Source organism: Globicephala melas, chromosome 6 (assembly GCF_963455315.2).
Source record: "Globicephala melas chromosome 6, mGloMel1.2, whole genome shotgun sequence".
Classification (NCBI taxonomy): domain Eukaryota; kingdom Metazoa; phylum Chordata; class Mammalia; order Artiodactyla; family Delphinidae; genus Globicephala; species Globicephala melas.
Window position 1 is genome coordinate 43135032 of NC_083319.1, and position 13497 is coordinate 43148528.

The 13497-nt window shown below is 36.4% G+C and overlaps 1 protein-coding gene across 3 annotated transcripts in view; it reads right to left on the reverse strand.

Moving 5' to 3' along the window:
• Positions 1–13497, reverse strand: part of VPS13A (vacuolar protein sorting 13 homolog A) — a 242039-nt gene that overhangs the window by 175808 nt on the left and 52734 nt on the right. For all 3 annotated transcript variants that reach the window (XM_030876971.2, XM_060300819.1, XM_060300820.1), the window contains exons 18-19: positions 745–934; positions 544–658 (exon numbers count right to left, since the gene is read on the reverse strand). In XM_030876971.2, coding sequence (XP_030732831.2) covers positions 544–658; positions 745–934 — 305 coding nt within the window. The remainder of the gene's footprint in view (positions 1–543; positions 659–744; positions 935–13497) is intronic.

A 13497-nucleotide genomic window follows, 5' to 3' on the forward strand; every position in this document is an offset into this window, starting at 1 on the left:
CTCAACGAACTACAAAGCATTAAAAACCACAGAGATCATCTCTATAGTCCACTATATTTTGAAAATGGAATCTCTAATTTAAAATCTCCCCCAAAGAAATCTCCAAACCCAAATTATGCCAAACACTGAAAGAAGAAATGAGACCCAACAAACCAATTGGCTGAACAAACCAATCTTACACAAATTCTCCAAAGGAGAAAGGATGGAACTTTTATTTTCTGAGGCCAATATACTAAAATCTGCAAGTCATTACAAGAAAGGAAAATGACAGGCCAGTTTCTGTCATAAACAGAATTTCAAAAATCCTAAAAAAATTTTGCAATTAACTTGAATGTGGTACATATGTTAGACCTTTCTAAGTGTAAGAAATGATTATCATTATATCTAAATTTAAATATAAAGGTACCAAATTAGCTTCAACTAAAACTGTATCTAGTCTAGAAATATAAACTCAAAAAATACTTTACCAAAATCAGCATAACATGACTGAAAGTTTAGTATAGGATAAGTACTTAATTCACCAACATTAATACTGGCATTTACCTGCTGCTGTCTTATCACGAAATTCTTCAAGTTTTGTCAAAGTCACTGAAGTCAGCTGTGCTAGATTTACATCTTTTGGAGGTCTGAAGAATTCCACTATACTATTTACTGTTCTCTGTTAAAATAAGCATCATTAACATGAGGCACAAACTCAAGGCAAATTGAAATATATTAAAACTTAGGAATTACAAAAATGCTTACTGCATCATATAGCATTTCTAAAGGTTCAGCTTCTATGATACACCTTTGAGCAACAGTTTCATCTAATGGATTTATCTCAAATATAATTCGCAAGAGTGATGCAGCATCATCCAATGAAGACAGGAGGCGGGGTTTTGTTGAATTATCTGGTAAGCCAGTAATATGAAATGAACCTATTTTGGTTTCGAATCTGCATGAAAAAAGATAGGACAGAAATTAGCAATCAGTACAATTTTAAAGTATTTTTCAAATTAAAAATAATAAAATAAAAACAATTGCACTTTAGGGCTTCCCTGGTAGCGCAGTGGTTAAGAATCTACCTGCCAATGCAGCGGACATGGGTTTGAGCCCTGGTCCAGGAAGATCCCACATGCCACAGAGCTACTGAGCCCACGAGCCACAACTACTGAGCCTGCGAGCCACGACTACTGAAGCCCGTGCGCCTAGAGCCCCTGCTCCGCAACACAAGAAGCCACTGCCAACGAGAAGCCCGCACACTGCAACGAAGAGCAGCCCCCACTTCCTGCAATTAAAGGAAGCCCGCACGTAGCAACAAAGACCCAACATAGCCAAAAATTAAAATAAATTTATTTTAAAAAAAAATTTCACTTTGCATTTCTTGCTACTCCATTCCATGCACACCGAAGAAAATACACAACTATTAGATCTAAACTGACATAGATTAATTCACAAAGAACTCTATTCACATGTTGATTTCCAGATTAAGAAGCTTTTGAAGGGTCAGGGGTTTCTGGTTCCCTATGAAAGGAGTCTGAAGTCACCACTCCATATTAACAATAAGTAAAAGGCTGAACAAACCAAAAAATCAACAACTCTTCTTCAATATGTAAGAGAGGGGAGTACATAGGGCAAACTGCTGCCCCTAAGACTGAAGACACAGACAGGGAGTGGAGTCATGGCTTACCAGAGCAGAGATCTGCAAAAAGGAAACCACCACGGACACTAGGGCCAAGGTTGGAAAACCTAAACTGTAACTGAATTGCTGGAGACTTAGTGTGGACAACTCTGAGAGTTAAAAACTCCAGAGGGAACTATTACCTGACACCGGGCAGAATGGCCATCATCAAAAAATCAACAAACAATAAATGTTGGAGAGGGTGTGGAGGAAAGGGAACCTTCCTACACTGCTGGTGGGAATGTAAATTGGTACAGCCACTATGGAGAACTGTATGCAGGTTCCTTAAAAAACTAAAAATAGAGCTACCAGATGACCCAGCAATCCCACTCCTAGGCATATATCCAGAGAAAACCATAATTGGAAAGGATGCATGCACCCTGATGTTCACTGCAGCACTACTTACAATAGCCAGGACACAGAAGCAACCTAAATGTCCACTGACAGAGGAATGGATAAAGAAGACATGATACATATATACAATGGAATATTACTCAGCCATAAAAAGGAATGAAACAGTGCCATTTGAGGAGACATGAATGGACCTAGAGATTGTCATACAGAGTGAAGTAAGTCAGAAAGAGAAAAACAAATACTGTATAATATCATTTATACGTGGAATCTAGAAAAATGGTACAGGTGAACTTATTGGCAAAGCAGAAATAAGAGTCACAGATGTAGAGACCTTATGGTTACTAAGCGGGGGCGGGGAGAAGGGGGACGAATTGGGAGATTGAGATTGACATATATACACTGCTATGTATAAAATAGATAACTAATGAGAACCTACTATTTAGCACAGGGAACCCTACTCAATGATCTGTGGTGACCTAAATGTGAAGGAAATTTTAAGAGTGGATATATGTATATATATATAACTGATTCACTTTATTGTACATCAGAAAGTAACACGATATTGTAAAGCAACTATACTCCAATGAAAATTAATTAAAATAAAAAACTCTAAGGGGACCCAGCCACAGGGGAGTCCCCCAAATAATTTGAGATACACCTCCAAGAATTCGACCAGGTTCCCACAGTAAATATTGGAGAAATATCCCCTCCTCAGGCAAGTGGAGAGGACGATGAACCATTTAAAAATATGCCAGAGCACTCTATTGTTCTTCACAAGGCCTGCCCTCTGGAGAAACGAGTTAACTAGAGCCTTACCTAATGGGGTATTATCAGAGCCAAAATGACCAAGGGAAGGGAAATATCCAACTCCAGTCAAGTCTACCACTCCATATGGGGGGAGGGAAATACCCAACTCCAGCCCATACTACCCATTCTATCCCCCTAAGGGGGTAGGGAAAAAAACTGAGAAACTCTTGTTAAGTTCACAGTACAGAAGCACAGGCTCATTCAAAGACTGAGAGCTCATCACAGAACTACAGAACTCTTCCCTTTCTCCCACATCTTATAACCAAATTATTAAGGACCTATTTACAGCAATTCCTTTTACCCAGTATATAATGTCTGGCTATCAGGAAAAAATAACAAGGCATACAAAAAGGCAAAAAACACAATTTGAAGTGACAGAGCAAGCATCAGAACCAAACATGGCAGGGATGCTGGAATTACATGACTAGAAATTTAAAGCAACTACAATTAATATGTCCAACGGTTAATATGTCTAACAGATAAAGTAGACAATCTGCAAGAACAGATGAACAATGTAAACAGAGAGATGGAAATCCTAAGAAAACCAAAAATGAATGCTAAAGATAAAAATCACTGTAACAAGAATGACTTTGATGGGTTTATTAGGAGACTGCACAGTTGCACAGCTAAGGAAATCCCTGAGCTGGAGAAGAGATCAGAAAAATCATAAAAATACAGAAAGCATTTCTAAAAAATCAGAAGAGAATATCCATGCATAACTACAAAAGTTGTACTGTACAAGTAATGGGAATACCAGAAGGAGAAGAGAGAAAGGAACAGAAGAAATATTTCAATCAATAATGATTGAGAATTTCTCCAAATTAATATCAGATACTAAATAGCAGATTTAGGAAGCTCAGAGAACATCAAGCAGAATAAATGCTTAAAAAACCCACAAAACATACAAAACAAAAAGCAAAAAAAACCCACTGCACCTAGGCATATTTTCAAACTACAGAGAATGAAATATAAAGAAAAAAATCCTAAAAAGAGCTAGAGGGGAAAAAAATCCTTACTTATAGAGAAGCAAAGATAAGAATTACTTCCACATTCTCAGAAACCATACTTGCAAGCACAGGGTATAACAAATATTTTAAAGTGTAAGAGCAAAAAACTCTAAACTAGAATTCTGTACCCCATGAACTTTCCCTCCAAAAGTAAAGAAGAAATAAAGACTTCCTCAGGCAAACAAAAATGGAGAAAAATTGTTGTCATTAGACCTGCCTTTCAAGAAATATTAAAAGTAGTTACATAGAGAGAAGAAAGTAAATGTAAGTTGGAAACTCAGATTACATAAAGAAAGAGCACTGAAGTAGGAAAGTGAGGGTAAAATGCAAACATTTAATTGTCCTAACAGATTATTAGTATGTTCATTGTTAATAATCTAAGAGTGTATTATTGAATAACAGGAATGACACAAGGGATTAGAGGAAGGAATTAAGATATTTTGTTATTACTGGGTACTCACATTACCTGTGAGATAGTATAGTATTATTTCAAAGCAGACTTAGATCAGTTGTTTAAAAAAAAAAAAAGAAACGAAATTGAGTTATTTGTAGTGAGATGGATGGACCTAGCGTCTGTCATACAGAGTGAAGTAAGTCAGAAAGAGAAAAACAAATACCGTATGTTAACACATATATACGGAGTCTAAAAAACAACAAAAAAAAGACAGGTCATGAAGAACCTAGGGACAAGACAGGAATAAAGACACAGACCTACTAGAGAATGGACTTGAGGATACGGGGAGGGGGAAGGGTAAGCTGGGATAAAGTGAGAGAGTGGCATGGACATATATACGTTACCAAATGTAAAATAGATAGCTAGTGGGAAGCAGCCGCACAGCACAGGGAGATCAGCTCGGTGCTTTGTGACCACCTAGAGGGGTGAGATAGGGAGGATGGGAGGGAGGGAGGCAGACACAAGAGGGAAGAGATATGGGGACATATGTATAACTGATTCACTTTGTTATAAAGCAGAAACTAAGAGACCATTGTAAAGCAATTATACTCCAATAAAGACTTTTTTTTTTTTTAAAAGAAAGGGGCTTCCCTGGTGGCGCAGTGGTTGAGAGTCCGCCTGCCGATGCAGGGGACACAGGTTCGTGCCCCAGTCCAGGAAGATCCCACATGCCGCGGAGCAGCTGGGCCCGTGAGCCATGGCCACTGAGCCTGCACGTCTGGAGCCTGTACTCCACAACGGGAGAGGCCACAGCAGTGAGAGGCCCGTGTACCGCAAAAAAAAAAAAGAAAAAAAAGAAAAAAGGCATTCCACAATAAAGATGTTAAAAAAAAATTAAATAAATAAAAAGGCAAAAAAAAAGCTATACATACTACTATATATAAAATAGATATCTAATGAAGACCTACCGAATAACACAGGGAACTCTATTCAATATTCTGTAATGACCTATATGGGAAAAGAATCTAGAAAAGATTCTTTTTGTGTATATGTATAAGTTTTTTACTTTGCTGTACAGCAGAAACTAACACATTTTAAATCAACTATACTCCAATAAAAATTAAACATTTTTTAAAAAAATAAAATAAAATAAAAAAAACAAACAAAAAAGTATATTAAATGCTCTAGGGCAACCACTAAAAAAAGTTTAAAAAATTTTAACTGATGTGCCAAGAAAAGAGAGAAAATGGAATCATACAAAATGTTCAATTAAACTGCAAAAAGAAGAAAAGACATGATAGACAAAAACAGGAACAAAGAACAAGGGCAATAAATAGAAAAGAGTAACAATTATGGTAGATATTAATTTTAAGAGAATAAGAAAATAAGCCACAGAATAGGAGAAAATATTTGCGAACAACACATCTGATAAGGACCTGTTATCTAAAATATATAAAGAACACTTTAAACTCAACAAGAAGAAAACAAACAACACAATTAAAAAATGGGCTAAAGATCTTAACAGACACCTCACCAAGTAAAACTGACAAATAAGCATATGAAAAGATGCTCTACATCATATGTCATCATGGAAATGAAAATTAAAACAACAGTGACATACAACTACATACATATTAGAATGGCCAAAATCTGGAATAATGACAACACCAAGTAATGACAAGGATGTAGATGGAGCAATAGGAACTCTCATACATTGCTGGTGGGAATTCAAAATGGTACAGTCACTTTAGAAGAAAGTTTGGTGGTTTCTTACAAAATTAAGCATATTTTTACCATGTGATCCAACAATCGGCTCCTTGATATTTACCCAAAGGAGCTGAAAACTTAGGTCCATATAAAACCTACACAGCTGTTTACAACAGCTATATTCATAACTGCCAAAACGTAGAAGCAACCAAGATGTCCTTCAGTAGGTGAATGGATAAACAAACTGTGGTACATCCAGACAATGTAATGTTATTAAGTGCTAAAAACCATGAGTTATCAATTCATGAAAAGACATATAGGAAGCTTAAATGCATATCGCTAAGTGAAAGAAGCCAGGCTACACACTGTATGATTTCAACTACAGGGCATTCTAAAAAAGGCAAAACTATGAACACAGTAAAATAATCAGTGGTTGGGGGAGTGAGTAAGGAATGAATAGCGGAACACAGGATTTTTAAGAGCAGTGAAAATACTGTGTGTGATACTGTAACAATGGACACTTGTCATTCTATGTTGTCCATACCACAGAATGTACAACAAGAGTGCACCATGATGTAAACTATGGACTTTGGGTGATTATGCCAGTGTAGGTTCATATTTAGTAAAAATGTACTATTCTGGTGAGTGGTGTTGATAATTGCAGGGGGGCTCTGTATGTGTAGGGGTAGAAGGTATAGGAGAAATGTCTATACCTCCCTCTAAACTTTGTTGTAAACTTCAAACTGCTCTAAAATAATAAAGTCTTTAAAAAAAAGTTAATGGATAAGTATTGTCTTTGGAAGTGACAGAAAAAGGTGCTCAAATAATCGAGTTTCTCCACTGAAATGACGATTAAACTAACGAAAACTCCCAGAATCAACTTTCTTGCAAGTCTGGAATTTAATAAAAAACTTACAGCAACCAGGGAAAAATGAAAGAGGTAAAGACAGCTGAATTTCAGAAAGATAGCACTCTGGCATTTCTGTTTATCTGCCTATCATCCCCATTCCTTAGCAAAGCAGTGGGCAATATCCTGGTGTGGCTTCCTGGAGCCAGGGGACTAACACAAGCTGCTATGCTGTGAATGTCTGTGTCCCTCAAATTTCATTTGTTGAAATTCTAATGCCTAATGTGATGGTTATTTGGAGGTAGGACTGTTGGGAGGTGATTAGGTCATTAGGGCAGAGCCCTCATGCATGGGATTAGTGGTCTTTAAAAAGAGGCGCTAAAGGCTCCAGGATAGGTTGCAAGCCGCCGCTGCTGCCCTCCTGGGCTCCAGGAGCAATCTTGAGCTGCTGCTGCCACCCTTGCAGGCTCTAGGAGTGGTTGCGAGCCGCCTCTGCCGCCATCATGGGCTCTGTAGGCGTGCACGAGCTGCCATTGCCACCAAGTGCCCTGGGAGTGGGTGCCAGTAGCTGCATCTACACACCCCCTACTAATGGGGGTAACGGCCAGCACATGCTGAGGAAAGAAGGCCACAGGCATTCATACTAAAAACAGCCCTCACACCAAATATATTAAACCCACACAAGCTACCCAGGGATGCTCACACATAAAAAAAGCCCTCCAAGACCACAGTAGACAATTGTTTCTCTAAAACTCACAGAGTAAGAGAAATATAAGTAAAATGAAGAAGCAGAGGAAACACTCCCAGTTAAAAGATCAAGAGAATTCCCCTGAAAGAACAAACAATGAAACAGATATCTTCTGTCTAACAGACACTGAGTTCAAAAAGGAGATAATGAAAATACTGAAGGAATTAAGAAAAGCTATTGACAGAAATGCAGAGTACTATAAAAAGGAACTAGAAAATATAAGGAGGAGCCAAGAAAACTCATTTGCTGGGACAAAAAGTGAGCTAAAGGCAATGAACAGGAGAATGAATAATGCAGAAGAATGAATAAGTGATCCGGAAGATAGAATAATGGAAATCACCCAATCAGAACAGCAGACAGAAAGCCAAATGAAAAAAAAAATGAAAGCAATATAAGAGACCTATGCGATAATATACAATCTACACATAATAGGGATTACAGAAGAAGAAGAAAGAGACAAGGGGATTGAAAAAGTATTTGAAGAAATTATGGCCGAAAACTTCCCTCAACTAAAAAAGGCAACAGGAAAGCACAGAGAGTCCCAAACAGACCTATACCATGACATATTATAATCAAAATGTCAAAAGTTAAAAATAAAGAGAGGATTCTAAAGGCAGCAAGAGAAAAACTAAGAGTTAATTACAAGGGAATCCCCATAAGGCTATGGGCTGATTTCTCTACAGAAATGTTTTTGGCCAGAAGGGAATGGCAAGATACATTCAAAACTCTAAAAGGGAAAAATATGCAACCTAGAATACTCTACCCAGCAGGATTATCATTTAGAATAGAAGGAGAGATAAAGAATTTCTCAGACAAACAAAAACTAAAAGAATACAGCAATACTAAACCTATCTTAAAAGAAACACTGACAAGTCTTTTCTAAACAGAAAAGAAGCAAGAGTCTATAGGAAAGAGAAAATCACAACTGGCAAGTAAATCTCTTAAATAAGCCAGTACATTTTTTTATTTAAAAAAATCAAAACAACCTTGTGAAAACAATGATAACCACAATGAACAGCAAAAGGATAAACATGAAGAAGTAAAAGAGGACTTCAAAATCATAAAATGTGGGGGAGAAGAGTAAGAAAAGGTAGATTCTTTGTTTTTGTTTTTTTTCCAATGTGTTTCACCCTATATGACTATCAGTCTAAAGCAAGTATATAGCAAGGGGTAAAAATACTTAAAAAACAGGGTAACCACAAAGGAAAAACCTGCAATACATTCACTAAAACCTAAAAGAAGAAAACAAAGGCATAAAATAAAAGGAAATCATCAAACCACAAAAAAGAAAAGCAGGGGAATTCCCCAGAGGTCCAGTGGTTAGGACTCTGCGCTCTCACTGAAAAGGGCCCGAGTTCGATCCGTGGTCAGAGAAATAAGATCCCACAACCCGTGTGGCATGGCCAAGAAAAAGAAAAAGGAACAAAGAAGAAACACAGAATCAACTGGAAAACAAGGTTTAAAAAGGCAATAAATACATATCTATCAATAATTACCTTAAATGGCAATGGCCTAAATGCTCTAATCAAAAGACAAAGAGTGGCAGACTGAATCAAAAAAACAAGAGCCTACAATAGGCTGCCTACAAGAGACCCACCTTAGAGCAAAGGACACACATAGATTGAAAGTGAGGGGACGGAAAACATATTTCATGCAAACGGAAACGACAAAAAAGTGAGGGTCGCAATACTCAAATCAGACAAAATAGACTTTAAAACAAATGCCGTAAAGAAAGAAAGATAAAGAAGGACACTATATAATGATAAAAGGATGAACATGAGAGGATTTTACACTCATCAATATATATGCACCTAATACAGGAGTACCCAAATACATAAAACAAATACTAACAGACATAAAGGGAGAAACTGATGGGAATTCAATAGTAGTAGGAGACTTTAACACCTCATTCACATCAATGGACAGATCTTTGAGACAGAAAATAAGGCAACAGAGATCCTAAATGATAAAATACAACAGTTAGACTTAATTGATATTTTTAGGACATTACATCCAAAAAAACCAGAATACACATTCAAGTGCACACGGAACATTCTCTAGGATTGACCACATACTAGGGCACAAAACAAGACTCAACAAATTCAAGAGTATAGAAATTATCTCAACAACTATTATGACCACAACAGCATGAAACTAGAAATCAACCACAGAAAAAGAAATGGGAAAAAAAAACAATTACATGGAGACTAAACAACATGCTACTAAAAAATCCAATGGGTCAACAATGAAATCAAAGAAGAAATTAAAATATACCTTGAGACAAAGGACAATGAAAACACAACCAACAAAATCTATGGGATGCAGCAAAAGCAGTTCTTAGAGGGAAGTTCAGAGTAATACAGGCCTTCTTTAAGAAAGAAGAAAAATCTCAAATAACCTAACCCACCACCTAAAAGAATCAGAAAAAGAAGAACAAACTATACCTAAAGTTAGCAGAAGGAAGGAGACAATTAAAGACCAGAGGGGAAACAAATAAAATAGAGATTAAAAAAACAATAGAAAAAAATAAGTAAAACCAAGACCTGGGTCTTTGAAAGGGTAAACAAAATTGACACACCTCTGAGCAGGCTCACCAAGAACAAAAGAGACAAGACCCAAATAAACAAAATAAGAAATGAAAGAGAATAAATCACAACTGATACTGCAGAATTACAAAAAACCATAAAAGAATACTATGAATGATTATATGTCAACCAATTTGACAACCTAGAGGAAATGGACAACTTTCTAGAAACATACAGCCCACCCAAACGGAATCAAGAAAAAACAGATAACTTGAACAGACTGATCACTAGAAGTGAAACAGAATCTGTAATGAAACAAACTCCCTACAAACAGAAGTCCAGGGCCAGATGGCTTCACAGGTGAATTACACCAAACATACAAAGAAGAACTTATACCGATCCTTCTCAAACTCTTCCAAAAGACTGAAGAGTAAGTAACACTCCAAAAGACATTCTGTGAAGCCAACATCACCGTGATACCAAAACCAGACAAAGACACTACCAAAAAGAAAATTATAGGCCAATATCTTTGTTGAATATAGATGTAAAAATTCTCACCAACATATTAGCAAACTGAATTCAACAATACATAAAAAAGATCATACGCCACGACCAAGTGGGATTCATCCTAAGTTCACAAGGATGGTTCAACAAATACAAATCAATCAATTTGATACACCACATCAACAAAAGAAAAAACAAAAACGACAGGATCATCTCAATACATGCAAAAAAGCATTCAATAAAATTCAACATCCATTCATGATAAAAACTCTTACCAAAGTGGGTATAGAGAGAACATATCTCAACATAATAAGAGCTATTTATGACAAACCCACAGCCAATATAATACTCAGAAGAATTCCTGCTAAAATGTAGAACAAGACAAGGATGCCCACTCTTATCACTTCTCTTCAACATAGTACTGGAAGTCCTAGCCACAGCAATCAGACAGGAAAAAGAAATAAAAGGTATTCAAATTGGTAGGGAAGAGGTAAAGTTGTCATTATATGCAGGTGACATGATACCATATACAGAAAACCCTAAAGACTCCACAAAAAAAACCTACTAGAACTGATAAACGAATTCAGCAAGGTAGCAGGATACAAGATTAGCATACAGAAATTGGTTGCATTTCTTTACACTAACAATGAAATATCAGAAGGGGAATGTAAACAAACAATTCCTTACAAAATAGCATCAAAAAATAAAATACGTAGGAATAAACTTCACAAAGGAGGTTAATGACTCATATGCTGAAAAGTACAAAACATTAATAAAGTAAACTGAAGATGCTTCAAAGAAATGGAAAGATATCCCATGCTTTTGGATTGGAAGAATTAATATTGTTAAAATGGCCATACTACCCAAAGCAATCTACAGATTTAATGAGATCCTTATCAAACTACCCATGACATTTTTCACAGAACTAGAACAAATAATCCTAAATTTTACATGGAACCATAAAAGACCCAGAATTGCCAAAGAAATCCTGAAGAAAAAGAACACAGCAGGAGGCATAACCCTCCCAGAATTCAGACAGTACTACAAAGCTACAGTAAACAAAACAGTGTGATACTGACACAAGGACATATGGATCAACAGAACAGAATAGACAGCCCAGAAATAAACTCACACAACTATGGTTAATTAATCTTCGACAAAGGAGGGAAGAATATACAATAGAGAAAAGACAGTATCCTTAGCAAATGGTGTTGGGAAAATTTGGACAGCTGCACGTAAATCGATGAATTTGGAACATACTCTCACACCATACACAAAAATAAACTCAGAATGGCTTAAAGACTTAAATATAAGACATGACACCATAAAACTCCTAGAAGAGAATATAGGAAAACATTCTCTGACATAAATCATACCAATGTTTTCTTAGGTCAGTCTACCAAGGCAATAGAAATAAAAGCAAAAATAAACAAATGGGACCTAATCAAACTTACAACCTTTTGTACAGCAAAGGAAACCATAAACAATATGGAAAGACAACCTACGGACTGGGAGAAAATACTTGCAAATGATGCGACTGACAAGGGCTTAATTTCCAAAATATACAAACAGCTCATACAATTCAGTAACAATAGCAACAAAAAAACCAAAACCACTGTAAATCAAAAAATGGGCAGAAGACCTAAGTAGACATTTCTCCAAAGAAGATATACAGATGGCCAACAGGCAGATGAAAAGATGCTCAACATCACTAATTATTAGAGAAATGTAAGTCAAAACTACAAGGTAGCACCTCACACTAGTCAGAATGACTATCATTAGAAAGTCTACAAATAACAAATTCTGGAAAGGGTGTGGAGAAAAGGGAACCCTCCTATACTGTTGGTGGGAATGTAAATTGGTACAGCCACTATGGAAAACAGTATGGGGGTTCCTCAAAAAACTAAAACTGGAGTTTCTATATGATCCTGCAATCCACTCCTGGGCATATATCTGGAGGAAACTATAATTTGAAAAGATACATGCACCCCAATGTTCAATGCAACACTGTTTACAACAGCCAAGACATGGAAACAACCTAAGCGTCCATCAACAGAGGAATGGATAAAGAAGATGTGGTAGGTATATACAATGGAATATTACTCAGCCATAAAAAAGAATGACATAATGCCATTTGCGGCAACATGGATGGACCTAAAGATTATCATACTAAGTGAGGTGAGTCAGAAAGAGACAGACAATCCCATACAATATCATTTATATGTGGAATCTAAAAGATGACACCAATGAACTTACCTATGAAACAGAAACAGACTCACAGACATAGAGAACAGACCTGTGGTTGCCAAGGTGTAGGGGGGAGTTTAGGATTAGTAGATGCAAACTATTATATATAGAATGCATAAACAACAAGGTCCTACTGTATGGCACAGGGAACTATATTCAGTATCCTGTGATAAACCATAATGGAAAAGAATATGAAAAAGAATACATGTATGTATAAATGAGTCACTTTGCTGTACAGCAGAAATTAACACAACATTGTAAATCAACTGTACTTCAATATAATTTTTTAAAAATTAAATAAAAGAAAAAAATGGGCAAAGGAATTTAATAGACAGTCCTCAAAAAAACTATACAGAAACAGCCAATAAATACATGAAAAGATGCTCAACATCATTAGCCATCAGGGAAGTGCAAATCAAAACCACAGTGAGATACTACTTTACACTCATTTAGGATGGCTATAATCAAAAGGACAGAGAAGTGTTGACAAGGGTGTAGCTAAATGGAAAACTCACACAATGCTGGTGGGAATGTAAAATGATGCAGCTGCTTTGGAAAACAGTCTGTCAATTCCTCAAAAAGTTAAATATAGAGTTACCATTTGAGGCAACAATTCCACTCCTAGGTATATAAACCCAAGAAAACTTGAAACTTGTCCATACAAAATACTGTCCATTAATTTTCATAGCAGCATTTT